Source organism: Pongo abelii, chromosome 9, assembly GCF_028885655.2.
Source record: "Pongo abelii isolate AG06213 chromosome 9, NHGRI_mPonAbe1-v2.0_pri, whole genome shotgun sequence".
In the NCBI taxonomy this organism is placed as follows: Eukaryota; Metazoa; Chordata; class Mammalia; order Primates; family Hominidae; genus Pongo; species Pongo abelii.
In genome coordinates this window covers 19,949,530-19,977,505 of record NC_071994.2, presented here as the reverse complement: position 1 = coordinate 19,977,505, position 27,976 = coordinate 19,949,530, and the positions used below count along the sequence as shown (strand labels likewise).

The following is a 27,976-nucleotide window of genomic DNA, read 5'->3' as shown; positions in this document are numbered from 1 at the left end:
TGTTAGACACTAGCATATATAACCTCATCATGCTGACTCTCCACAAGAATCCTGGGAAACAGGAACTATGATTATATCCTCTTCACAGATGAGGAAACTGAGGCTCAGAGGGAAACTGTCACTTGGCCAGTGAGTGGTGGAACTGGGACTTAATCCTGGGGTCAACTAATCCAGAACTTCAGGAAAACTGGTACAGCCCATGCCACTAGACCAGGGAAACTGACCCTAATTAGGGGTGAATAGGAAGTTGGCAAGTCATTAGGTTCAGGCTGGAAGCTGTTGCTTCCTTGGCACCCTTAGAACACCCAGCCAGACTGCCTATCCCAGCTGCTGGAAGTCAGCAGGGGAGGGAGAAAGTGGCCAGTCTCTCAGACCAGCCACGTGCTCTTTCTCCACTCCAGTTGCCTGTCCTAGGCTCCACCCCACACGGTTCTGCTCAGCACAGCCTGAACCAAAGTGCCTCTACTTCTCCCCCAGAGTCCCTCTCTCTAGCCCGGAGGCATGGCCCACAAGGGTCCCTCCATGATCCAATAGATTTGTGCAGACTCTCACTGGCAGCAGCTCCCTGTTGGCTCCACTTCAAAGCAGGGGCGGCTGGGCACCTCCAGGTGTCAGAAGCAGCTGGCACGTTAGCAGAAGGCCTCTGGCAGGAAGGGGTGTTGAGCCAACTGCCAGCAACTGGAAAACAGCACATGGGGATGACCTCGTCTCCAAGAAGATTCTTTCCCAAGCCCTCTGGGAGTGGCAATGAGCTTGAGTTCAGAAGGAAGGAGCTGTCTGTGGGGATAGAAGGGTTGCAGGCAAAGGCAAAGAGGCAAAGACAGACCAGGAGCTTCCTGCTTGCCTTTTCCCACAGTTCTGCTGAGATTCCAAAGCAAGATGCAGATGCCCACAGCTAGAAAGATCCCATAGGTGGGTTAAAGACACAGATGCCTAGAACTTTCATGGTCTCAGCATTCATTTGGAGACGGACAGCACAGCATATGGTGTGATTAAAAGCACCTTTCAGTGAGTCTTCTGCAGCCATAGACCTCTGAACATCAAACTGTCCCCCCACTAGATTTAACACTAACAGGAGGAGCTGTTAGTTCTGTCCACCCTTGGGACAACACTGTCAGAGCTGGAAGAAGCCCTTTGGGAAGTATGAGCCTTCAAACTTCTGCTTGAACATTTCTGGCAATACACATCTCATTCCTTTACAAATCAGCCACAATCCTAGAACTAAGCAGCTTGAAAACGTCTCTAGAGCTAAACTCTAGATCCCCGTGGCATCTCCCCAAGAGGCAGTCCTTTGAGAGTTGGGTCTCAGCCTTCACTTCCTCCCTAGTCTTCACTTCTAAGCAAAAGATCTAAATGCAGTCATTTATCCAGTATCTTGGTTTTAGACTCTTCTCCAGGACTCTAGTTTACTCCCCTTAAACGGACTGTCCAGACCTGAAAGTAGTAGTATTTGAATGACAGCTCTTTTGCTCCTAGCTTGTAACCTTCGCCAAGTTTCTTAATCCCTCTGAATGTCTGCATTCTCCATAAAAATTCTAAGTATCTTTATGAGAGGGATTAAGAAACTACTCCAGGTGTCACCTGGCCAGAGGAAAAGGGGACCATGGCTTCTCTCACTCATTTGTTCATGCATTTCTTCATTCAACAGACATTGACTGAGTGCCTACTATGTGCCAGACACCATACCAGAGTCAAGCCACAAGCAGGGAGACAGAGGTGTCACTTGGTAGATCTTATGTTCCCAGGACAAAGACAACAGTGTGAGGAGGTTGCCGAGAAATGCAGAAGCCAGTAGCAGGGGGGCCTATTCTAGGCTGGGTTAGAAAAGGTGCTTTCCTCTTTCATCTTCCCCAAGAGATGCTGTGGAGGCTTCAGCCTGAGGAATACGGAGATATCCGGTAGGTGAGGAGGAGGCATGGCGGGCAGGGAGCATCATGGGTAGAAGGGACAGGGAGCATTATGGCTAGAGGGACAGACTTGTCTGGAGGGCATGAGTAAGGACAGCTTCAGGGAGGACGGAACTAGTGTGGCCAGAATGCAGTGGGGGAGTCGAGGGAGGCAGGGGGCAGATGGAGCAGGCTCACAGGCCAGATCCAAATGGGGGAACGTGTCCTAAGGGCAATGGGAAGACTGTGAAGGTTTTTTTCTTTTTTCTTTTTTTTTTTTTTTTTGACATGGAGTCTTGCTCTGTCATCCAGGCTGGAGTGCAGTGGCGCAAGCTTGGCTCACTGACATGGCCACCTCCCAGGTTCAAGTGATTCTCCAGCCTCAGCCTCTCAAGTAGCTGGGATTACAGGCATGAGCCACTGTGCCCAGCCTGTGTGAAGGGTTTCCAACACAATGGTAAGATGGCCACATTCACATTTTAGGAAAATCTTTCTGACCACAGGATGGATACTCAGTTAGAAGAAGGCTCACGCCTGTAATCCCAACACTTTGGGAGGCCTAGGTGGGCAGATCATGAGGTCAAGAGATCAAGACCATCCTGGCCAACATGGTGAAACCCCGTCTCTACTAAAATACTACATGCCTGTAGTCCCAGCTACTCGGGAGGCTGAGGCAGGAGAATTGCTTGAACCTAGGGGGCGGAGGTTGCAGTGAGCCTAGATCAAGCCACTGCACTTCAGCCTGGTGACAGAATGAGACTCCGTCTCAAAAAAAAAAAAAAGCAAGAGGAGTAGTTGCAGGGAAACTGGGTAGGAGGTCACGCCATCCTCAAGAAAAGAGAGGTTAAGGCTGGGGGTAGGATGGTGGCTGTGGACGTGGAAAGAAGTAGACGGATTCAAGAGAAATTTCAGCAATAGCATTGATAGGACTTGGTGACTGGTTGATTGGCTTGGGGCGGAGGGTGGAGGGGGTGAAGCTTCCAGGATGTCTAGTATGCCCCACGTTTCTGGTTGAGGAGAGTCATAGCCAGTGTTGCTGTTAACACAAGCTCAGATCCATTTGGCTTTTTAAAAGGTAGCCAGTCTTACTGCTTGCAGTCGAAAAAAAAACCCTCAGTCCTTTATACATGTGCTGCTGGGATCCAGCCACGTGTCCCTCAGAAAGAAAGCCCTCGCCTCTGTCTGCGCCCCCTTCACTCATCCCCTACTCCCTCCTGCTCGGCATATGTTTCAGCTCCCCAGTCTCTGAGCCTCAGACTCTTCATCTGTAGAATGGAAATAACAATAAGACCCACCCGTAGGATTGTTGTAGAATAAAATTTAATTAATGTAGTCAAATGCCTTAATAGCCTGCAATGAGGTAGGGTACTCAGGAAAGATACCTGCCTCTACAGGCGGATCACTTGAGGTCAAGAGTTCGAGACCAGCCTGGCCAACATGGTGAAACCCCGTCTCTACTAAAAATACAAAAATTAGCCAGGCATGGTAACAGGCACCTGTAATCCCAGCTGCTAGGGAGGCTGAGGCAGGAGAATCACCTGAACCTAGGAGGTGGAGGTTGCAGTCAGCCGATCTGCACCACTGCACTCCAGCCTGGGCAACAGAGCAAGACTCAAAAAAAAAAAAAAAAAAGCTGCCTCTATTGTTACCTGTATTAAGGGCACCTGCAGGCCTGCCCTGCTCTGACAGACACTCCTACCCTCCCACGGTGTGCGCCCCCTCTTCTGCAACGGCCCATCTCCAAAGGGACTGCTGATGTTTGAGGTCAAGATGGCCCCTAGCAGAAAGCTGCAGACCACTTCTGAGGCTGGAAGGGTGTGCCCTGTTTACAGCTTCTAGTCCCATCTGTGGCTGAAAGAGGAAGATGCTAGTGGCACTCAGCATTAAGGCTTCCGCGAGGCTGCGAGGCAGGGGTAGCCCTTTGGGAAGTATGAATTCAAGCTTCTGCTCCGAGGCAGGCTCTGAAATGGGCCTATTGGTGAGAATTGCAAATGGAGGTAACTTCTGTAATTAAGACAGTGGTGATGGTGGCGCTACTTTGTGAATATACTAAAAAACTGAATTGTAAACTTTTTTTAAAAGGGTGACTTTTATGGTGTTTCATTATCTCACAATGTAAATAAACAGTAAGTGGAAGTTGCTGCTATGGGAGTGCTGTGTTCCAACTGATGACCAACAGAAGCCATGCAACATGGGGAAAGGCTTGGGCTCCCTGGTGGTTTCCTGCTTGGGGATATTCACAGTCCAGTGCTGTTCTGTCGTAATTCACTTTAGACTATTGGGGCTCCAGCTGTCCTGAGGGCAGGGCAGTAAAGGAAAGTCAGTGGGTTCTCATGTCCAGAGCCTTTGACTGCCCTGCTGAGCCTGCCAAGGAAAAGCTTTGAGGTGCTGGTGGCCCTCGCTCCCTGAGCGCTCCTGGGAGAGCTCACTCTTCCTCTGCAGTTTGGAGGTCTTTGCTAACCCCAGTCCTCTCTAGCTGCCCGCTCTCTGCTGTCTCCCTGCTCCCCCAGTCCAGATGTCAAAACAGATTCTGCCATCTGGGTGGGGAGGGAGCAGTTTTGCTGCCTGGGTTTTCCTTGGGTTATGAGATGGGGTAACCATTTGGCCTTTGGCACTGCACTTAGTCCTGTGAACTACTGACTGAGGGACCAGGTCACCCTCTTGTGGCCCTCAGCGGCACTGCTTCTTCCCGCCCTCCAGCCTTGAATTTTTTTCCAGCTGGAATTCTAGTGTTGAACTCTGGTGGTGGAGACAGCTGTCGTTCTCCCCAGGAGATGCCTAACATATCAGTAACAAGAAAGAAAATAAATCAGCCATGGAAACTAGGAGGTAAAATGTTAGTGTTTTTGCTCTGTAGCTTTATTTTCAAAGAGGCAGTGTGGTCTCATGGAAGATGTGTGGCCTGTGGAGTCCAGCAAGCTCCCCAGCTGTGTGTGTGACTTTGGCAGGCTGACCTCTGAGCCTCAGACTCTTCACGTGTAGAATGGAAATAATAAGACCCACCTGTAGGATTGCAGTGGGATAAAATTTAACGAATGCAGTTAAATACCTCAATAGCCTGCCACGCAGTAGGGTACTCAGGAAATGGCACCTGCTTCTATTGTTATCTGTATTACAATAAAGACTAGGCAGGAACCACTGTCTCTCTTCAGGGAGAGCGCAGCAAGGGGAGTGAAACCACAATATCGCAGTCTCTGTGAAGCCCTTTCCCCAGCAGTGAGCAATCCTGGCTTTCTCTGGAGCTGTTCCAGTTGCCAGTCTGGGAAACCTCTGACTCAGGGAAGTGGAGAGAGATTTAGAAAAATATGAGAGAGCAAAAGAAAACCTTTTTTTTTTTTTTTTTTTTTTTGACAGGGTCTCTCTCTGTCTCCCGGGCTGGAGCACAGTGGTGTGATCTTCGCTCACTCCAGCTCCCAGGTTCAAGCGCTTCTCCTGCCTCAGCCTCCCGAGTAGCTGGGACTACAGACGCCCACCATGCCCAGCTAATTTTTGTATTTTTAGTAGAAGTGGGGTTTCACCATGTTGGGCAGGCTGGTCTCAAACTCCTGACCTCAAATGATTCACCCATCTTGGCCTCCCCAAGTACTGGGATTACAGGCATGAGCCACCGCGCCCAGCCAAAAACAACTAAAAAAAAAAAAAAAAAAAAAAAGAAAGAAAGAAAGAAAGATAAAGCCAGAAGGGCCTGATCAGAAACAGACTGGGGGCCCGCCCCACCCCATCCGATGGCTTGGCGCCTGCCTGGCACGTAATGGAGCCCAGCAAGCGCTCGTTTCCTTCTCTTCTTGTCCCGGCTCAGATGAGGTGCTGAGCAGAGGATGAACATAGCCTTGGTCTGATCCCTTTATGAGTCAGATGGTTTTCTTCCTGTGAGGTGGGTCCTCAGTGGGAGGGACTAGAGACAGGAAAACCGTGGGGTGGGCAACCTGTGAACGTGGACAGCAAGGAAGAGCAGGGCGGCAGCACAAGATGAGTGTGGGTTTTGACCCTCACAAGTGCAGATTCCCCAATAGCTCTTTGCCCTCTCCTCTTGTCTGCCATCTGTGCCCCAGGGTGGAGGTGTCTGTCGTTGTTCTGGCCCTTTGGTAGCTTATTAAATCTCAGTACCACTTGCCAAGACCCTTTAAACCCCTTAGCTGTTCTTTTTGCCTTTTCTGATCAGCTGTATTTATTCTGAACTAAATGGTCCTCACGGCAGAATGAAAGGATTTACTGCTTAAGTATATGAAAAGAAACCTTGGCTGCATTACAGTTGCACCCTCTCCTCGCCACCCCCTGCCCATGCTCCATCCGCTAGCTGGTGCCACTGAGACTGAACCGGGAGCCCGCTCTGGGTACAGTGTGGTCAGTTCAGTTTGGTGGCAGAGTCCAATTGATGGAGCAGTGAGGTGACTGGGAGGAGCTTGCTTTTGGGAGCCCTCTCCTAAATGTCCTGCTGCCCCAGGGGAGACTGGCGGCCCAGGAACAGCTCTCTCTCTCTCTCCCTCTCCCCCGCACTTTTCCCTTCCTCCCTCTCCCTCTCCCTCTCTCCCTCCCCTCCTTAAACCTCACCCCCATTCTCTCTCTCAGATTCTCTCTCTTTCCCCTTCAGGATTGTGCTCATGGATGATGCCATGGACTGCTTGATGTCTTTTTCAGATTTCCTCTTTGCCTTCCAGATCCAGTTTTACTACTCAGGTGAGTGTTCTGGGGCTCCATCTGGCCCCGCACAGGACCCTGACTCCCTGTCCCGCCCTGCTGCCCTGCCCATCTGTGTGCCTGGCACACACGTTTCTCTTCGCCACTTCCTTTGGGGGTGTGCTTCACTGCGGGTCACTAACAGAATGTCTAGCGTTCAGTGGTGGTCACAAGATTCAGTCTGCAGAGCCGACTTCCTCAGCCTCCTGAAGACACTGAACACCGCAGTGTTTTCAGTCAGCAATGCAACAAATCAGTTTAAGTGATAATGACAATAACAACATCCATAGCATCCACAGCATTCACTGCTTACTGAAAACTTACTATGTCCCAGGCACAGCACTGACTTTAATCTTGACAACAGCCTTGAGAGAGAGTCCTTTCAGAGACAAGCTCACAGAAGTAGTAACCAGTCATGCAGCTCATAAGTGGTGAAGACCAGACCTGAAGGCTTACTCCAAAGCCAGCGTTCCCAACCTCACTGCTATTTTACCGCCTTCAAGGGTCTCTCCCTTGGCAACTGATCGTGCGTTTGGGTGCACATTCTCCTCCACCCCACAGCTTGAAAAAAGCACACACCAGTCCTTTGTCACACTCCCACTCTGCTCCCCAGTTCACCCAGCTGCACCCTTAAGTCTCTCTGGAATCAGATGCAATAAATACAGACAAATAAATAGAAATATACACCAGCTCACGCACAGAGACATCAAATGGAGTGCTGGGTTTACAAATTGCTGACTGTGTTCATAAACAAACTTGCTTAAAACAGGCTCTTCCAGTAAATAGAAGGCTGTCCTTAGATCCTAGAGGTGGCCTTCCTGCCAACTGGTGTCCCCAGCCAGCCCTGGCCTCACTTGGGCGCCACATCCTGTTTACTTGATAGCAGCCCAAGGGCTGTGCAGTTAGGGGCTGGAGCCTGGGGTCTCGCCGCCTGCTCTTAGCAGCACCAGTCATTTCCCATTTCTCTGAAGCTCTTGGGCCCTAGAGAAGGAGCAGCCATGTCTGGGAGAACATTTTCCCCTCACTGTTTCCCCAGCCCTCTTCTCACAGCGTCCCCGGAGGGATGGGACAGCCACCACATTGGGCTGGGAGCATTACTGACACTGCCCAGCAGTGTGTGTAGAGACGAGATGGGCCATAAGTCAGCAGTTCTAACAATGGCTCAACTATGAAATTTGAAAACCATTTCAAATGACTGACTCATCAGCAGCTTTCAGGCTTTCTCTGTTCCTCGCTGGTATTCCAACACGCTTTCTTGAGGTAGAGAGGCAGGTGGCCACACAACATGGGGCTTACCAGTGGGAGCATACTCATGTTCACTCCTCCAAAAAATATTTATGGCCTTAATATGTGCCAAGCCAGTGCTAGGTAGGAGAGGCCAACAAGGCATGACCCTGCCTTTGTGCATTCTAGCAAGGAGACAGATTAGACAATTAATGACACAGAAAGCTCCTCACTGGCTAAGTGCCAGAAAAAAAGCCTAGGGTGCTATGAAAGTGTGCAATGGCAGGTCTCACCTGGTCCAGGAACAACTGAGCCAAGGATGGGACATTTGAGCAAAAACACAGATTAGTGTCATCTCTCATCAATGTGTTGTCAAACAAGGTTGAGAACTTCTGCTCTCAGGACACCATGCCCTGAGCACTGAAGCTGGTGTGGAACTGGGCTGACAGAGAAGGGAGGACATAGTGAACAGACAAAACATGTCCTCCCTGCCTGAGCTGTCCACACCCCCGCCCCCACGATTCCAGAATTCCTGGACAGTGTGGCTGCCATCTATGAGAACCTGCTGTCAGGCAAGAACCCCAACACAGTGATTGTGCCGACGTCGTCCAGTGGGCAGCACCGCCAACGACCTGCCTTGGGCGAGGCCGGCATGCTGGAGGGCGTGGAGGCATCGCTGTTCTACCAGTGTCTGGAAAACCTGTGTGATCGGCACAAGTACAGGTGAGGAACGGGCATGCAGCCCCCAGCCCCCCAGCCCCAGGGGGTCGGACTGCCAGGCCTGGATCCCCCAGGGCCTTGGGGCTCCCAAGGCAGGTCCCTGGCTTGGCTGTGGGTATCCTCATGAACCTGAAAGTATGGATGCAGAGGTGGCCCTGAGGCTGGCTAGGCTCTGAATGTGGCATCTCTCCTTCTTAGCTGCCCACCCCCAGCACTTGTCAAAGAGGCTCTTAGCAATGTTCAGAGACTGACCTTCTATGGATTCCTCATGGCTCTCTCAAAGCACCATGGAATCAACCAAGCCCTCGGTAAGTCAGAGCTAGCAGCCATCAGCCTCTCCTGCCGCACAACACAGGGAGCAGCTGGCCTCTGTTGGCAACATGGCTCCATGGGGGAAGGGGCATCACCATCTCTGCCTTGACTTCCCAGGGCCAGACTCAATCTCAGGGAGCAGGAACATGGCGACAAAACATGGCTCTTACACATTCCCACGGTAGGGGACAGCCTTCCCTGCCTGCGGCCCTGACCCAACATGAAACCACCTCCCCACAGCAGAAGCGCCCAGCCCCTCCTCAGAGAACCCCAGCTCTGCTTTGGGGAGCGGCCTGCGGGTCGGGCAGACACAGGACTATTTACTCAGTGGCGCTAGAGATTATATATCAAAGAGACCTGAATCCCATTTATAAACAGGGCAAAGGTGTGTCTGCGGAGACCTTTTTTCCAAGCTGAAAAAAAAAATCTGATTAATCTGAAAGGGAGAAAAACAAAAGTAGGGGAGGCCTGCAGTGGCCCAGTTTTTCCTGCCTGCTGTTTTTTTTCCACTGAGCCTTCTCCACCCACCCCACTGTTCCCCCTCCCACAGCCACTGCTCTCCTAAGGGAAGAGCCAGTAAGCCTCCATTCTACTAGAGTGTAAGGGTTTTTGTTTTTTTTATTTTGAGACAGAGTCTCGCTCTGTTGCCCAGGCTGGAGTGCTGTGTACAATCTCTGCTCACTGCAGCCTCGACCTCCCGGGCTCAAGTGATGCTCTCACCTCAGCCTCCCTAGTAGCTGGGACTACATGCATGTGCCACCATCTTGGAAAATTTTTGTGTTTCCAGACTGGGTTTCACCATGTTGCCCAGGCTGGTTTCAAACTCCTGGGCTCAAGGGATCCCCTCACCTTGCTCTCCCAAAGTACTGGGATTACAGTTGTGAGCCACTACGCCCAGCAAGGGGTTCTTTTTTGTGTCTCGAGAGATCCTCCTGCTGTGCTTGGGATCCCAGGTGCCTGAGTCTCAAGGAAAAGACACACAGCATCCCCCTTCCTTTTGCCAGTTGAGGGAATGGGATTAAGGGAAGGAAAGTTAACGTTCACTAAATGCCAACCACAGCAGGCTAAGTACTGTGCTAGATGCTTTATATTTTTTATCTTACACAATATACAGTTAGCCAGAGATGCTCTGGGATACACAAGCACAAACCCCAGCAGGCTGAACTGCATGCCACCCACAGCCTGGTTATTCTGAGTCAGTGCTTGGGGCACGCACCGGTCTGGGGAGCCCTCAACTAACTGAAGTTGGTAGCCAAGGTTACCCGCTGGAATAAGACTAGAAAGGAGGCAATTGACAGGCTGGGCGTGGTGCCTCACGCCTGTAATCCCAGCACTTTGGGAGGCTGAGGCAGGTGGATCACCTAAGGTCAGGAGTTCGAGACCAGCCTGACCAACATGGTGAAACCCCATCTCTACTGAAAATACAAAAATTAGCTGGGTATAGTGGCCCACACCTGTAATCCCAGCTACTCGGGAGGCTGACGCATGAGAATCGGTTGAGCCCAGAAGGCGGAGGTTGCGGTGAGCCGAGATCACGCCATTGCACGCCAGCCTGTGCAACAGAGCAAGACAGTCTCAAAAAAGAAAAACAAAAACAGGAAAAGAGTCAGGAATCAAAAGTAAGGGGGAGGCGGGTGGGATCTGCCCTGGTGTTCTTTCATACTACTAGTTATGACCACCCTTTCTTCCCACCAATAGCGGGCACTAGGAAGGAGAAGGAAAAGCCGATTAGCAACTGGGTCACAGCCTGGAGTAACCTCATCCCCCTTTTCTAAGGGCCTTTAAAAAGGACACTGGCTGGGTGTGGTGGCTCACACCTATAATCCCAGCACTTTGGGAGGCCAAGGTGGTGGATCACCTAAGGTCAGGAGTTCGAGACCAGCCTGGCCAACATGGAGAAACCCCGTCTCTACCGAAAATACAAAATTAGCCAGTTGTAGTGGCACATGCCTGTAATTCCTGCTACTGGGGAGGCTGAGACAGAAGAATCACTTGAACCAGGGAGGCGGAGATTGCGGTGAGCCAAGATCGCACCATTGCATTCTAGCCTGGGCAACAAGAGCGAAACTCCATCAAATAAATAAATAAACACTAATAGCCAGACATGGTGGCTCCACCTGTAATCCCACCATTTTGGGAGGCTAAGGCAAGAGGATCGCTTGAGCCCAGGAGTTAATGACCAGCCTGGGCAATATAGGGAGAACCCCGTCTCTTTAAAAAAAAAAAAAAAAAATTAGCTGGGTGTGGTGGCCTGTACCATTGGTCTCAGCTACTCAGGAGGCTGAGGTGGGAAGATCGCTTGGGCATGGGAAGTCGAGGCTGCAGTAAGCCATGATCACTGCACTCCAGCCTGGGTGACAAAGCAAAACTCTGTCTCAAAAAAAAAAAAAAAAAAAAAAGTCACTTTCATTCAACCACTTTTACTGCACACTAACATTGGGTGGTTGGATGGAATGGGAGACAGAAATAAGCATGTGGTCTCAGGCCTCACCTGCATCTCCAGCGTATAAAATAGAAATCTGGAGACACACTGGTTGACGCGTCACGGAGAACGTCAGCCCTGTTCCCTTAGTCCCCAGGGCACCCCACAAATGAGAGGGTTCTATGAGATGTACTTTGAAAACCACTAACTTAGGGCAAGAGGGGCCAGAAGGCATCATCTGAAAAAGATTTGGACACAGGGGAAATCTGCCTGTGCCCGGTTAATTCTGGCCCTGACCCAGCCTTCTCCTCTTGCCCCTGGGATCCTCCTTGGAGAAGCAGAGGCAGCATTTTTTTTTTTAACCATCTGTCTCCAAAGTGGGGTCACCCTGATTTGGGGACACAAAATTAGGTAATGTCTGACCTTTGGGCTTAGCCTGGACCATATCCTTTTCAGCCCAGTACCTGAGGCCTCAAGGAAGAACTCAACTCCCAGCACCAGGTCACAACCACCACCTGGTGTTGGAAGGGGATCAGCACACTCCTTGGCTGTGGTGTCTGCCCCAGGCAGGGAAAGTAGGCAGTGGGATTCAATAAATGTATCAAGCGGCAGCGAGCACCTTTCTGCTCCGTGACTGTTCTTGGCCTCTCTAGCAGTCCTCAGATCTTTAGATCAGCCCTTGCAGGGTCAGCAGAACAGGCAGCCGTGAAGGTGAGGGGCATGGAGGAATCTGTTGCCTGGCTGAAGGGCCCTCGGATTAACTACTGTGCCCCCAATGATCTCCTAGGAGCTTTGCCTGACAAGGGGGATCTGATGCACGACCCAGCAATGGACGAAGAGCTGGAACGGCTGTAAGTGTCAAGTGGGAGGATGCTGCCCCCTTGTGGGGGCTAGATAGGTCGGACATGGCTGCGCCCCATCTGGGGCCAACACCACTTGTCTGTAACATCCTGCATCTGCCAGGGAAGGGTCTGGGGGCCAGTGGAGGCCTGAATTGTCCCTCCCTCTGAGTCCTTCGGGGGCTGCAGCCCAGGGGTTTACCCTAGTGTTAAGAGTGGGCATGGAGGCCCTGCTTTCTGGACAGGAGGCCTCTCGCTGCCCTCCAGGCTTCTTCCCTTCTTCAGGCTGGCCCAGGTCCCAGGCCTGGTCAACTCGGTCACAGCCAGTCCAGAGGCCAGTTGCCTGCCTTCCCGGACCCCTCCCAGGGTTGGCTCCCCCTGGAGACCTCTCCATCATTCCCGAAAAGTGGATGGAGAGAGCGATGGCTCCACTGAAGAGACAGACGAGTCGGAGACTTGAGGAGTCCAAAGGGTCCTGCCCGCAGCGCCCTGTACCTGCTCCCACCCAGCCCTTGGTGTGCCCACCCAGCCTCCTCTCCAGCACCTTGCTGTGCTGCCCTCTGCTGCTAACAAAGTGAATAACAGCCCCAAGACCGGCCAGAGGGGCTCTGATGATCAGCCCAGCCAGTGGCCCCGGAAAAGTGAATGGCCTGCTCTCCCTGGCCCTATCAGCCTGTGAACTTCACTCAGGCCCCAAGCTGACAGACTGTGCTGAGGCCACCTTATCACGCCGTAGCCTGTTAGTCCTCCTAACCTCTTAAGAAGAGCAGTCTCTCTCTTCTGAGCCAGCCTCTGCTGGTCCCCCGATAAGGTTCATCTCACAGCAACTCCATTAAGGGGGAGAACCCGAATAGCCACGCAGGGCCTTGCACCATCAAGGGTGACACCTGCGACGCAAGTACCAGGAGGACATAACCGCTGTGGCCTTCTGTTGGAGAACAGCCAGTAGCCTTGGTAGTATGGAGAAGGGTGGGCCAGAAGATGATTTCACTTGCAAAAACTGCTTCAAGTCTTGACCCCTTTGTGTCTAATAGCTAAACATGTGAAACGAATAAAGTCCCTCGTGTCTGGTAAGTGGTGAGTCTAAAGCTCCTAGGCTGAGGGGAGAAGGGAGAGGGGGAGTTTGGGTTTTCGGTGCTTTTCTGGCAGGACTAGGAGGTAGGGGCCAGTGGCCCACTCAGACCTGGGGACCTGCCTCAGCCAACGAGCAGAAGGGCCTAGCTTCGCACAAGAGCAACCTTCCAGAGGAAAAGTGCTCACAGCTAGAACGGCCTTCAGGAAACAGGTTCAGAGGGTTCAAGGCCAGGTTCCCATAACTTTAAAGACCGTGGCCATAAAGGGTTAATACTGCACAGCCTTCCAGCCAGGGTTTCAGTCAACATTTGCCAAGCACCTGCTTGGGGTTAGGACAGTGGGATGCAGCTGTGAAAGACACAGCCTGGGGCAGACACATCCCAGCCAAGACTGGAGGCAGGTAAGGACGAGTGTCTTCAACTTCTTTGGATTGAAGGCTGCGGGGGCGGGGTCCCCCGGAAAGCAAAACCCACCCAGAAGCCCAAGCAGAACAGGGCTGCCTCCTCTGAAGGTGGATGTCACGACTACTAGGCATACACATTTCCTTGGGCTCATCCCTACCCAGAACGGATCATTACAGGAACTGCCTCCCAAACCCCTGCAGGGCTGAGGCCAAGACTTGGCATTCCAGCCCCAAAGCTGCTCCAGGATGCGGTGGCTCATTGCCTGTAATCCTAGCACTTTAGGAGGCCAAGGTGAGCCAACTGCTTGAGCCCAGGAGTTCAGGACCACCCTGGGAAACATAGTGGGACCCTATCTCTACAAAATAACCTTAGCCAGGCATGGTAGCTTGCACCTGTAGTCCCAGCTACTTGGGAGACCGAGGTGGATCACTTGAGCCCAGGAGGTTGAGGCTGCAGCGAGCCATGATCGTGCCACTGCACTCCAGTCTGAGTGACAGAATGAGACCATCTTAAAAAAAAAAAAAAAAAAAAAAAAGCTCAGGCTGCGTGATGAACTCTGTAGGCCCACAATGATGCACAGTCCATAAGAGACATGGTTCTCAAATCCTGGTGTCCTCAGAATCACAGGAAAGCCTACTGACAATGCAAATTACCAAGCTCCAGAGTCTAACTCTACCAACTTGGGATGGAGTCCAGAAATTCCAGATGATCCCAAAGCTGAATGAGTCCCAAACCTACATTCTGCAAATCCCTGGCTTAGAGCCCCCTGGCTCCCTCTGCCCATCGTTTCTAATCATCCACTTCCCAGACCAGTGGTCCGTAACGGTATACCGTGAGGACTCCTAAGGTGGCACAGAGATGTTTCAGAAGCCCCCAAGAGAAAGGGGTGGCCAAGCTAAGGATTTACACAAACACACACATTTTCTTCCCAAATTTAAAGGGTCCCATTAACGTCTAAGAGTATGTGTGTGTATGTATATATACGTAATTTTTTCTTTTTTGAGACAGGGTCTCACTTTGTCACCCAAGCTGGGGTGCAGTGGCGCGATCTAGTCTCACTGCAACCTCTGCCTCCCGGGTTCAAGTGACTCCTGCTTCAGCCTCCTGAGTAGCTAGGATTACAGGCATGCACCACCCCCCCACCCCCCCACTAATTTTTGTATTTTTAGTAGAAATGGGGTCTCACCATGTTGGCCAGGCTGGTTTCAAACTCCTAGCCTCAAGTGATCCACCCGCCTCAGCCTCCCAAAGTGCTGGGATGACAGCCATGAGCCACTGTACCCAGCCTTAAATATTTCTTAAACTCCACTGAAACCCATCCCCAGTCAAGCCTACTGCTGTGACAAGGGGCAGGACTGCTGAGGTTGCTCGCTCGCACTCAGCCAGCGAGTTAAAGGGTCAACTAATGCCAGCTCTTTCCTCTGCGTGCCACAGGGTGGTGAGGTCGAAGCTGCACCGGACCTCACGGCCGCACAGAGCCAAGGAGCCAGGGGCCTTTGGCTTTCAGAGAAGAGAGAAGCAGGAGGCCCTGGAGAGAGTGTCCTCAGCTTCAGTACCGACGCCCTACCATTACCGGTGGGAGCCCCGAGAGTGAGGCCAGGGGCCGGCACTGGGCAGGGAGGCAGGATCCAGAGGACACTGCTTCACTCAGACCAACAGGGAGCCAGGCCCTGCAGGGGCTTTATTTTGACACTACTTTGTTTCAATACAAACAGTCCAGAAAGAAAGTCAAGTCCCTGTGGGGAAGGGGCAGGGGAAGAGTGGTCTGTGTTGCTTGGGAGCCCAACCTACAACCCAAAGGTGGGGGCTGGGCTGAGACTGCCATGCGGCAGGAGAAGATGGCACCAAGAATGACACAGTGCTTGGCTCAGCTGCCAGAGGGTGAGGCCCACAGCTCTCACTGGCGGGTGCTCTCCAGGCCCCCAAGCCCAGAATGATGCAGAGGAAGGAGCTCAGCCCCAGGAGCCTGCCTCTGCCTCTCACATCCTCTGCTTCCCTGGCCAGCATCAAGCTCACAGCATCCAGAGTCGAATCACAGCAGACAAGACCCTCCATGGCCACCAACCAGGGGAAGAAGGGACAGAGAATGTCGCAGAGGGTCCTGCATTCCACAGCAGATGGTACAGAGGGACCCTGAGACACCCTGAAACAATCTTCCAAGTGCTTACTGTAGAAAGGGGTGGTGAGACGGGAGAACCCGAGGGTCTCCAGTCTGATCCCAAATGAAACCTTTAGGTACCAGGTAAAGTTTCCAGCCCTTGGTAACACCCAGACAAAGGTCCTTCCCCTCCCTCGCCCTCTCCTGGCACCCAGGAGAGGCCACTGGCAGCAGCAGCAGCAAGTCCGCAGCCTCTTTCCCCAGGGGACGGGTCTACAGCGAACTCCTTCCAGGCCTACCCCTGGTTCCAGAGGATGGAGACCCAAGTCCTCGAACTAGAAGAACCCTAAAGCCAGCAAAAAAAGCCTACCTTCCGCTTTCCCTACTTGGGGAAAGGCTGGACCCAGAATAAGCCATCATGGGGGAACACCCTTTCCCAGTATGGCAGGACAAGTGAGCAGCAGCTGTGGGGGCAGGACAGAAGGACAAGAGTCTAACACACGGAGGGTGGTGTGAGAGGGAATAAAGGGCTCAGTCCACAGGCAGAGGACAAGGGCTGGTACTGACCATTCCCCTCACAGGAGTGAGCGCCTCAAAGGCCACCCCACACACACACCACACATACAAAGTAACAAATCCTCCCCAGCTTCCACAAGGCAAAGCATCCCCAGCCTGGGAACTGTGGAGTTCTTGTTGCCATCACCATCGTAAGCCTGAGTCACAGAGCTCAGATCAGTAGGAACCGTAGCGATCCTGGGGGCGAGGGAGGAGAAAAAAAAAAAACAAAGTCAGAGGCTCTAAGCTGCAGCAGCTTCCCAGCAAACACACTGCCTGCCCCAGCACCCCACAGCAAGACTGGGGAGGCAGGGGCTGGACAGCCCGGTGAGGCAAGAGTCCACGGTGAGAGCTGGGGCAGTGGCCACTCGGGCACCTGACAACGGGGAAGCCCTGCCTGGCCTCACAGAAGCTGGGAAGAGAAAAGAGCAGTACAGGTGACAAGGCCGGGGAAGATCATGGCAGACACAGAGGCATCTCGGAGAGGCCCGGCCCTGGCATGGAGCTGAAAGGAAGGAAGCCGCCCTCCAAGAAAATGCCTCTCTCTAGACTCTTGCTTTTTTGTTTGTGGTTTTGTTTTTTGTTTTTTTTTTTTTTTTTTGAGACAGAGTTTCACTCCTGTCACCCAGGCTGGAGTGCAGTGGCATGATCTCAGCTCACTACAACCTCCAGGTTCAAGTGATCCTCCTGCCTCAGCATCCCGAGTAGCAGGATTACAAGTGCACATTACCATGCCCAGCTAATTTTGTATTTTTAGTAGAGACGGGGTTTTGCCATGTTGGTCAGGCTGGTCTCAAACTCCTGACCTCAAGTGATCCACCCATCTCAGCCTCCCAGTGCTGGGATTACAGGCGTGAGCCACCACACCCGGCTGAAAATACTCTTAAGGCTCAGAGGGGCTGAGCAGTAGCAGTGTCTCTATGTGGTGGCGAAGGGCAAACCTCCCAGCACTCCTCATTATGCCCCACTTCAGCCTCACCTGCAAGGAATTCATCACACCATTGGCCAGCACAGCCATTTTCCCGGCCACAGACTTGACACCCTGCTTAAACTGGGCAATGTCCGCTGTAGGCAGCACGTTCCCCAGAGATACACTTCCTGTAAAAGCAAGGGCAGGGTGATCCAGAGCCCAGCAAGAAACCCTTCCCAGTCACAGCAGGGCCCTCCCGCCCTGCTCCCAGGCCTCACTTGGTGCCTGCCACCCCACCAGGGCCCTACCTGCTCCATGAGCTCCATCCATGTCCCCAAAGAGGTCTGAAGAGCTGATGGCACTGCTGCCTGAGAGCTGCTGCAGCCGAGACCTGGCCTCATACTGTGGTGAGGAAAAGGCCAGGCCTGGGGATCTTGGGGCTGATGACCCAAGGACTCACACAGGCCAGGCCCTCCTGGTGCTAAAGCCCAAAGCAGCGGCAGGGAGAAAGCTCATGTTTCTGCCTGCTGCCTCGGACCTCAGGGCAGACAGCCCCACTTACCTCCGCATCCACCTCCCGCCCAAAGAACATGTCAGATGAGATGGCTTTGGCTCCTGCAAATTTCTGACGCGCCTCACTAGACTCGAGGCCTGAGCTCCGGCTCTCCACTTCCCTCCGGTTTGTGGCTCTGAGGGGAAGATGTGGAACATCTCAGACTCCTCCCGTTATCATCAGGGGAGGCAGAGTCCAGGGGCCAAACAGAGCACCAGTGGCCTTTTGGTGATGGGTTACCAGGCCCCATTCTGTCTGTGGCTCTGTGACTCTGGGCCCCTCTCCCCTGGTGAGGAGTCACCCTTCTCCACATTGAGGCCAAGGCCCAGAGAGCTTAGTAACCTGCACTAGGCAGGATGGAAATACAGTCTGCAGTGGCCTAGGCTGCTGCCCAAAAGCACACAGCTTCGTCAGCATTCAGGCCACACAACTGCTGCTACCCTAATCCTAGTGACAACTTGCCTAGTACTACAATGAGCATATGTGTCGGCCTGCCTGGCTTTATACCTACTCTTGTCGTAACTATGAATAGCAAACTGCCCCCTTTTCTCTCAAAAGCATCCTGGGGTGGAAAGGGAGATGGTTGCTCTCATCTCGCACTGAGTATGTGGACGCTGGGCCAGGTATTTCCGGAGACCCTGTGAAGTAGTTACATTCCCATTTTATACGGGGTAACTCACAGATATTATGTCAACTAAACAGATCCCAGATTAAGATGGAGTAGAGTTTTAAAAAATAAGAAGGGGGCTGGAGACATAAAACCCTTGAAAGGAGGTCAGGACTGAAGCATACAATCAGGCTTCTCCTGCCAGAGAAATGGACCCCAAGCAAAAGAAGCTGCCAGGCCCTCTGTGATGACAAAGCACAACTCAAACCGAAGCCTGACTGCTGCCCTGTCTAATGAGGCAGGCACCAGCCACTAGTGGCTATTTACGTTTATCAGAAATTAAACTACATTAGAAATTCAGTTGCTCAGTTGCACCAACCACATTTTAAGGGCTCACAGCCACATAGCAGTGGCTACCATATTAAACAACACAGACAACATTTCCATCATCACAGAAAGTTCTTCTAGACAGCGCTGCCTTAGAATTCTCTACCTTCAGCTTGTTTAAAAAAAAAAAAAAGAAAGAAAGAAAGAAAGAAAGAAAGAAAAAACAGCCCACTCTACCTTTCTGAAATAGGCCGGATGCTTGAGATGGTCACTTCTGGCTCCTTCTCCTCTACCCTGTCCATACCCCAGGCAGCATCTGTATCCCAGCGGGAACCAAAGCTTTCCCCTAAGGAAAAGGGATTGTCCTTGTACCTAGGGAGACAGTAGAGTGGCTCAGAGAAGCCTAATGAGGAACACAGCAGCCAAATTTACAGCTAGAAAACAGCCTTACTTTGGGGGTCCAGAGGCGAAAGTACCAACATCATCAAACAAGTCCAGCTGCGAGCGAGAGGATTTTGCACTCACTGGGGTTTCCTGCTCGATCACCTGCATCTCAGACAGCACGGAGTGGGAGACAGAGCTGTGCAGCAAAGCAGAGCCAGGCATGTGACCAAAGAATAGACATTAGCATCACCGCACAAGAGACAATGCCCAGCGACTGGGTTCTCCTTCACGGAGCGTCACCCAGAGCCTTCTGTCCTTACCCAAGCACAGGGCTGGGCCAGACCCCAACAGAAGGCTAGCTGTGTGTGGTGACTTGTGAAGCACACTTCAGAATTCTTTACACATCAGCTTTGTTTATTCAACGTAGGAGTTCCCTGGCCAGTGACGGTTTGCCTGTTATAATTTAATTTATTTATTTATTTGAGACAAATTCTCACTCTGTCGCCCAGGCTGGAGTCCAGTGGTGCAATCATGGCTCACTGCAACCACCGCCTCCCGGGTTCAAGCGATTCTCGTGCCTCAGCCTCCCGAGTAGCTGGGACTACAGTGCACGTCACCACACCCAGCTAATTTTTTGTGTTTTTTCAGTAGAGACAGGGTTTCGCCACATTGCCCAGGCTGGTCTCAAACTCCTGAGTACAGACAATCCACCCGCCTTGGCCTCCCAAAGTGCCAGGATTATAGGCATGAGCCACCGTGCCTGGCTTGTGTTGTAATTTTAATAATGTACACCAGATGCCAGTAGTCTCTGTCCTGAACAACTCCCTGCCTTGTGCACTATGAACCCCATCCTTCACTGATGGGGTTCACAAAGCAAAGGAATGGATGAAGAAATGCCCCAGAACCAGGGAAATAAACATGACTGCATCAAAGGATGAGTTCATCATCATCCTACTCTTTATTAAAAAAAAAAAAAAAAAAAAAAGCCAGGCACCATGGCTCACACCTGTAATCCCAGCACTTTGGGAGGCCGAGGTGGGCGGATCACGAGGTCAGGAGATCGAGACCATCCTGGCTAACACGGTGAAACCCTGTCTCTACTAAAAATACAAAAAAATTAGCCGGGCATGGTGGCAGGTGCCTGTAGTCCCACCTACTTAGGAGGCTGAGGCAGGAGAATGACGTGAACCCGGGGGGCGGAGCTTGCAGTGAGCTGAGATCGCACCACTGCACTCCAGTCTGGGCAACAGAGCGAGACTCGGTCTCAAAAAAAAAAAAAAAAAAAAAAGCACCTCAAAGCACAAAGACTTGGCCTTATGCACTAAGACCTAGAATTGCTGTCTGGTTTCTCAAAGAAAAGGGGTCTAGGGTTGGCAGGCAATACAATACAACTCTTGATGCCTCTCATTCCTCTGTCAGGCTCCACAAGGACACTTTAAGGATTAATTTGATTTAAATCAATTCATTTAAAAATATCTATAGCTTTTAGCTAGAAGAACCCCAAGGAGTGATTATTTTGCAATAGGGCTGAGTTGGGCTGGGCACGGTGGCTCACACCTGTAATCCCAGTACTTTGGGAGGCTGAGGCAACTGGATCACCTGAGGTCAGGAGTTCGAGACCAGCCTGACCAAGATGGAGAAACCCTGTCTCTACTAAAAATACAAAATTAACCAGGTGTGGAGGCTGAGGCAAGAGGATAGCTTGAACCCCGGAGGCGGAGATTGTGGTGAGCTGCGATCACACCATTGCACTCCAGCCTGGGCAATGAGATTGAAACTCTGTCTCAAATAAATAAATAGGGTGAGTTGGGTTTAAGTAAACAATTGTTGCACTGCTAAAAAACTGTTCATATGCCTTAACCCCTTGGTCATCCCTTAACCCAGTCGGTCATCCCTTAACCCAGTCATCTATTAACCCAGTCATTCCTATGTGATTGAAGCAGGGAAAGGAGGGAGACCCAATGTCCTTTCAAGTTAAAATGTTATGCTCTGGCCAGATGTGGCTCACGCCTGTAATCCAAGCACTGGGCGCCGTGGCTCACGCCTGTAATCCCAGTACTGTGGGAGGCCGAGGCGGGCAGATCATTTGAAGCTAGTAGTTTTACACCAGCCTGGGCAACATGGTGAAACCCCGTCTCTACTAAAATACAAAAATAAGCTGGGCATGGTGGCACATGCCTGTAATCACAGCTTCTCAGGAGGCTGAGGCAGGAGAATTGCTTGAATCTGGGAGGTGGAGGCTGCAGTGGGCTGAGATCACACCACTGAACTCCAGCCTGGGTGACAGAGCAAGACTCCATCTCAAAAAAAAAAAAAAAAAAGAAAAGAAAAGAAAAAAGAAAGCCGGGCACTGTGGCTCATGCCTATAATCCCAGCACTTTGGGAGGCTGAGGCGGGTGGATCACTTGAGGTCAAGAGTTAGACATCAGCCTGGCCAACGTGGTGAAACTCCATCTCTACTAAAAATACAAAAAATTAGCCAGGCACGGTGGTGCATACCTGTAATCCCAGCTGCTTGGGAGGCTGAGACAGGAGAATCACTTGAACCCAGGAGGTAGAGACTGCAGTGAGCCAAGATCATGCCATTGCACTCCAGCCTGGGCGACGGAGTGAGACTTCGTCTCAAAAAATAAAAATAAAAAGCCATAGCAGCCAGACATGGTGCCTCACATCTGTAATCCCAGTACTTTGGGAAGCCAAGGTACTTAAACCCAGGAATTCGAGACCAGGCTGGACAACATAGCAAAACCCTGTCTCTACAAAAAGTAAAAAAATTAGCTGGGCATGGTGGCTCCCGGCTGTGGTCCCAGCTATTCGGGAGGCTGAAGTGGAAGGATCACCTGAGCCCAGGAGGCAGAGGTTGCAGTGAGCCGAGATCACACCATTACACGCCAGCCTAGGCAACAGAGCAAGAATCTGTCTCAAAAGAAAAAGAAAGAGAGAAAACCACAGCAAACCGAGTGGTTCTGAAACAGGAAGGATTCCGCCCAAACTGACGGCATTTGAAATGTGGGGGATATGTGAGGGTATTACAGGGAGCACAAATGGCATCTCTAGACAGGGATTAAGGAATTAAGGATGATATTAAATGCACCGCAATTCTCAGGGAGGTCTGGAAAAATAAACTGTCCCATGACTCAAAGTGCCATCAAGAAAAACCACCCTAGTCTCTTGAAGATACTGAAATAACACCTGATCCTGTGTTTTGCTCACATACCTATTCACTCATTCAACTTACTGAGCACATACCTACTATGCGCCAAGCACTGTATTAGGGACTTTAAGACAATAAGCCAAGTGATCTATTCAGACTTGGAGAAACAATAAGCCTAGCATCCCAAACTGCTAGGAAGGCCCCGCAATGGTTCCCAGAAAACAACGGCATTTCCCTGCCACACCCGGAGCTGAGCCTCACCTTCGGGATACCAAGCCCATGCCCAACCTTTCTGCCTGCTCTCGCTTCTTCCCTTCCAGATTCTGTAGCTTCTTTTCCTCTTTCTTACGATCAATCTGGAGCTCCTGGTAGGCCAGACGCATGGAGGTGACCCTTAGAGGGAACAAAGGTGTCAGTGGCCACCACCCATCCTGACCTGTCCAACCCACCCACCCACCAAGCCCCGCAGAAGCCTGAGGCCACGGCAGCAAACACTTACATGGACTCCTCCACCTGCTTCTTGGCATCGGCTGCCTGCTGCTCACGGAGCTTCTCTGCCACCTGGGCCTGCCGCTCAATCTCACTGAAGCTCTGGCTGCTCACCTTCTGGGCCCCTAGGCCTTTCTTGGCACCCAGCTGGGAATAGAATCATGTAACGGGCCTTCCCAATCACACTCTCCTCAGATCCCTCCCAGGTTCGGGCACTGTAGCCGTACCCACAAGGAAAAGGACCTTCTTAAAATTTAGGGTAAAAAATAGGAGCCCAACCAGCACGGCCAAGACAATAGCGCTCCACTGGAGCTGGGCACGGGCGGCTCACAGAGCCCGGGCCTGAGGATGGCAGTTAATGCTGACAGGGCCAAGTATGTGCCAAGCACTCCACCAAGCACTAGATGTGCTCCATCTCACTGACTCCTCCCAGCAGCCCTTGAAGATAGGCTTTAAATCCCTTTAAATCTGTAAATGCCTTTCACAGGCAAGTTTCAGAGAAACACAGTACCTTTGCCAAAGTCATATAGCTGGTAAGTGGTAAGGTCAAGGGGTGAACCCAGGTAGCCTGCACCCAGCTCCTAACCCCTCTACCATACCACCTCTCCCCACCTACCCCTTTCTTAGCTGCTGCTGGCTTCTTCTTGCCAATGATGGAGCTTTTCAGTTCTGCGTGAGAAAAGGGTAGGCATGAGCTAAGACAAAGGCAGCTCAGAGGCAGTAGCTCAGTATACACCATGCAGCTTCATGGCAAGAGCTCCTAAGAACAGCTTCAGGCAGGGGACGGCAAAGCTGCCACCACCAGCTCCAACCAGCGGTGTCCAAGCCAAAGACAGATGTGGCTGGGGTATTTACTGGTGCCCGGCAGAGTGAGAAGGAACCTAGACCTGAAGCACCAAAGACATCCAAAGTCCCTGAACCAAAACAAAGACTGCGAGGCAGGGAACATATGGTGAGCACCAGGCTCCGCTTCTAAAGCAGGAAGCTGAGGGCAGGGGCTGGGCTCCCCCAAGCAGCTGTCAGTTACCTCTGGCAGGAAGGGCCCCTTTAGCTGACAGATACATGGACTCTGGAGGAGAAACACACTTGTGGCTAACAAGAGGCTCACCCCAGAGCCTCCACAGAGCTCCCAAGCCCAGCGGTCTCTATGAAGCCCTGCTTCAGACCAAGCTATGCCAGCCTTCTCATGGATCAGTCTGACAGTCACTCTGCTTGGTTCCAGCCCCAACCCCCAAGAGTCGACAGAACAAACCGAGGTCAGCAAATGGACTGTTCACCCTGAACCAAGTCTGGAGGACACTAAGGAAAATGTGGGAAAGAGTTAAAGGACAGGCTGGGGGACTGGCTGAGAAAGAACAATGTCACCTCCAGCCTTCGGCAGCTCAGAGCTGTCCCTCCATCCCCCGGAAATGCACCAGACAAGCCAGCCCTGCCTCAGAGCCCAGGGATAGGTGTCCAGTCTCATGCTGGCCTCCCCAACACTTTGGCTAGACCCAGCCCCACACTCAGAGGCAGACCCCAGGCCTTATACACCAGCCCACCCAGATGCATCAATTCAAAGGGCTTGGCTCTAAAATCAGTGTTGCATCCACTATTTCAATCACAGTCCCCACTCCAGAGAATCAGACAGATGCTCAGTCTCCTGTGGCCTCTGTCCACACGGCCAGGCAGCAGGAGCTCTGAAAAGAACATCTGAGGTCCACCCTCTCCCAGCCACCCCACGCCCGCCCGCTGGCATACTGACCCAGTGAGGCTTTGGGTGAGGTGCCAAGCAGGTCTGTGTTGGGGCCATGCTCCGGCTCTGTGGATGCAATGGTAGAAGTTAGAGATGAGCTCACAGCTTCCTGCAACCTCCCCTTGAGAGAAGTGATGGGACGAAAATCAGTGGCTTTCCTCAGCTTACCACCAAAAGATAAAAGGAACAGCTACCACTTCCTCCAAGGATTAAAATGAATCCCGGCCCACCCAAACATACAGGAGGACCCCTGCTCCTATTGTCATGGCCAGATGTCCCCTTCCAAACCCTGAGTCCTCTCCTAGGACCAGGGCACCTGGTTGGAATCTGGGCTGAACTCACGTGCCAGGCCACTGCTCTCCGTAGACGGGGCTGGCTGCTGGGTCCCTGAAGGCTCAGTGGCTGGCGCATCCCAGGCAGGGGGCTGAAAAGGAGGCCAGATCACAGAAGCCTCGGTGAGCCACTCCTGCTGGCAAGAAGCACCAAGACCTACAAGCACCTTGTGGACAAGAGATCATACTCCAAGCCCATGAGGAAAGGGACTGGAGGGTAGCAAACAAGATCACAGTTGCTATTCACTGTGGAAGAAAGCAGGAAAACAAGCAGCCCCCAACCCAACTCCTTCACTATTTACTTAGAGCCAGAGCCCATTCTCCTAATTTAAAGACAGTTAACTACCACCACCTAGGCAAGCACAGATCTAAAGGCTCTTCATATATGAATATATTTAATTATCACTACAACCCCTATGAAGGAGCTGCATCGCCATTTTAGAAACTGAGGTTTTGACAGGTTGAGTGACTTGGCCACCGTCACAGAAATGCTGAGTAGAGAACAGGAATTGAAGCCAAGACTCTAACTTCAGCCAGTAAAGAGGAAACCCTCCTCAAAGGGGTGGGGCGGGGAGGAGGGAATCCTTTCACTGTCCCCAAGCACAGTGCCTTTCTTATAGGGGAAGAATCCAGGAAAATTTGTTTGGGGCCCCGAACACCTCTTGAACCTTCAAGAAGCTGCTTCTCTTCCCCACCAGCCCAATTTATAGGAGTCGATTTCTAAGGAGGGCTACACTGCACCCCCATTTATGGAGGACGAAACACCTAGGCCTACCCAGCAGGAACAGTGGACTCCATACATTCCAATTCAGTAGACTTCATACGTGGTGTCCAAGACATCACATCAAAGCAAATGGAATCTATAGCCATGATCACAGAAAGCCTGGGCCTTGGCAAACTGCTTGTCAAGAACAACTGGGAAAACCGTTCCTTGTGGGCACTCACTTGAGTGTGTTCTGTGAAGAAATCAGAGTCCTTCTTCTCTGGGGAGTGACTAGGAACGGCACTACTCATGTTGTCTATCCAAAGCTAGAAAGGAGAAGACACCCCTAAAACACAGGGCTCTGAATACTCCTAACCCTCCTGCCCCAGCCCCAAGAACAGGCACTTACATCAGTGCCGTGCCTAGCCAGGGCCGCGCTCCCCAGCTGCCGGATCTTCTCCCGGTACATCTGGGCAGCTCGGCTATTATATTTGGTGTTGGCATCATTGGCTGTGCATCCATGTTGGCGGAAAAAAGCCGTCTGGAGAGCAAAGAAGGGAGCAGCGAGTGCTACAGGTGATTCTCAAGAAGGAAACGTGTTGGCTGTAGGAGGCATCTCCTTATGTCAGCGGAGTTATTATCCATACAGGATGATACACGCTACTGACACCGGTTTTTCAGAGACAAAGTTTCTCAAAATTCCTGCAAAAAACACCTTGCAGCGGGCCATCCTCTGATATGACCGAAGTCCAGGCCTCACTGAACGCTGCCTGAGCACAACATCCCATTCCCAGCCTCCCCATCCTTCACCCAGGGCAGGCCCACAATACTCAATGACTGTGAAGGCTCCAACTCCTGTGGCTTTTCCCCAAGAACACCTGCCAGCTTAATTGGAATCTGAAACCCATTTAAGAGAAGCTGTGACCAGTTTCGAAGTTTTCAGAAAATAGCTTATGGTGGTGTTATAGAACAGAGAACCCTCTGAACAGGGAAAACGACAGGGCCTCTTAGGGAGTCGTGCAAAGTTAGTACTCAGGCAGAAGAATGGAAGGTGGGGGAAGTAGAAGGAGCTTTACCGCATTGGCATTCCCGCCGACCTGCATACACCTCAGCTGGAACCAGTTCCAGTTGGAATCCAACTCTGTGGACCTGTGTACAAGGGCTGCGTCTCACCCACCAGCAGATACCAGCAGAAGGATTTCCCTGGCAACCCGATACCTGTCACTTGGCCTCAGGCTGCTGTAGGCACCCAGGAAACATTAATCAGCCATCACCCCATTTCCTCCATACTACCCTGTCCATGAAAACTCTGCTCTTCATTCATCTACTCCAAAGAGTACTAATTTTGTCCCCAGATCCGAAAGGAGGTCACATTCTCAGGCACGCACGCCTGGATTTGGCTTTCCCCTAATGGATGGTCACAGTCTCAGTAGAGACATACTGGGCCAACAACATATCAGCAACAACAAGGTCAATGCCTCCCTTTCCCCCCAGCTAACGCTCAGAGTCTCAAGCCTGACCATCAAAAAAGAGGGAGTTTTGGCCCAGAGGCGGAGACGGACCGCCCATGTGCCAAACGGCCCACACAGGTGGTTCCCCCCGGCAGGAGGCTACCGGACCCTCTCGGCCCAGAGGCTTCCCACCGAATTCAGAGCGGCCCAAGTCGAGGCAGCCACTCTCCCTTGTTGCCCAGACAGCCCTGGCCGGCCGGGTGGAAACACAGCAACCGCGCGGAGAGCCTACCTGATGAAGCTCAGATGGACGCCCAGAGAGCGGTGCACCCCGGAACAGTCAATGCACAAGAAAACACCATACGTGATGCTGGCCCAACTCGGATTCTTGGCGCCGCAGTCGAAACAGGCCTGGGTGGAGGAGGCGATGAGCGAATGGTCGGGGCCCCGAGTAAAGGCCAGGCGCCGACACCCCAGAAACACAACCCACCTCCGCCCTTCTCCCTCCCTCAGGCCCTAGCGAGACGAGAGACTCCGCGCGCCCCCTGCTCACGCACCTTGTTGGTTGGAACCGCGCGAAGCCTCTTAAAAAGAGTCTGGATTTCGGTCTTGTTCGGCTCCGCCGCCATTTTCTCTCCTTCCCAGACACAACCGCGGCTGACGGGTCCCGCCACGGGCCAATCCACGGCGGGGAGGTAGGGCTCACCAGGCCGGCCTCAGCGGTGCCCTGGCCAGCCGAGGGGTGGGGTGATTGGGGCCCGATCTGGACCAATGGGCAGCCGGCGGGACGGGGGCGGCGACGACAACCGCGGCCGCAAGAATCAACGCCGCGCCGGGCCAATCGGCAGCCGGAGCGGGGCGACGGCGCACGGACCGGCCCAAACCTCCTCGCGCGCGCAGCACCGCCCCCCCCCCCCCGCCACCGCCGCAACCCCCAGGTGGAATCGCCCCCACGCCGCGCAGGCTGAGGGAGGCTGGGGGCGGGGACCCCCTCTCCAGCCAATTACAGATCGATGAGTAAGGATTAGGCTGCCCAAACACTCCTCATCCCTCCGGCCTGAACGGGCAGACGCACTGGCCCGCGTCTCGCCCAGCCTTCAGCCCTTCTCGGCTCACAGTA

General features: G+C 52.4%; 2 protein-coding genes across 12 annotated transcripts in view; one reads left to right on the top strand and one right to left on the bottom strand.

Moving 5' to 3' along the window:
• Nucleotides 1-16,007, top strand: part of CSTPP1 (centriolar satellite-associated tubulin polyglutamylase complex regulator 1) — a 233,356-nt gene extending 217,349 nt beyond the window's left edge. For 4 of the 6 annotated variants that reach the window (XM_054523906.1, XM_009246399.4, NM_001133851.2 and 1 more), the window contains 5 exon segments: nt 6,478-6,563; nt 8,315-8,510; nt 8,706-8,815; nt 12,029-12,092; nt 12,366-13,154. In XM_054523906.1, the coding sequence (XP_054379881.1) occupies nt 6,478-6,563; nt 8,315-8,510; nt 8,706-8,815; nt 12,029-12,092; nt 12,366-12,540 (631 nt within the window). In that variant the 3' untranslated portion in view covers nt 12,541-13,154. 6 annotated transcript variants of the gene reach the window in all.
• ARFGAP2 (ADP ribosylation factor GTPase activating protein 2) lies at nt 99-27,674 on the bottom strand. Of its 6 annotated transcripts, NM_001132185.1 has the most exon segments (18): nt 15,201-16,409; nt 17,191-17,309; nt 17,430-17,523; nt 17,684-17,810; nt 18,846-18,980; nt 19,060-19,188; nt 22,408-22,539; nt 22,646-22,782; nt 23,252-23,299; nt 23,302-23,304; nt 24,380-24,436; nt 24,713-24,772; nt 24,774-24,794; nt 25,648-25,731; nt 25,815-25,946; nt 26,482-26,554; nt 27,149-27,267; nt 27,414-27,503. In NM_001132185.1, coding segments are annotated over 18 exon segments (1,563 nt in total). In that variant the 5' UTR covers nt 27,486-27,503; the 3' UTR covers nt 15,201-16,388.
• Between the last annotated feature and the right edge of the window lie 302 nt (nt 27,675-27,976).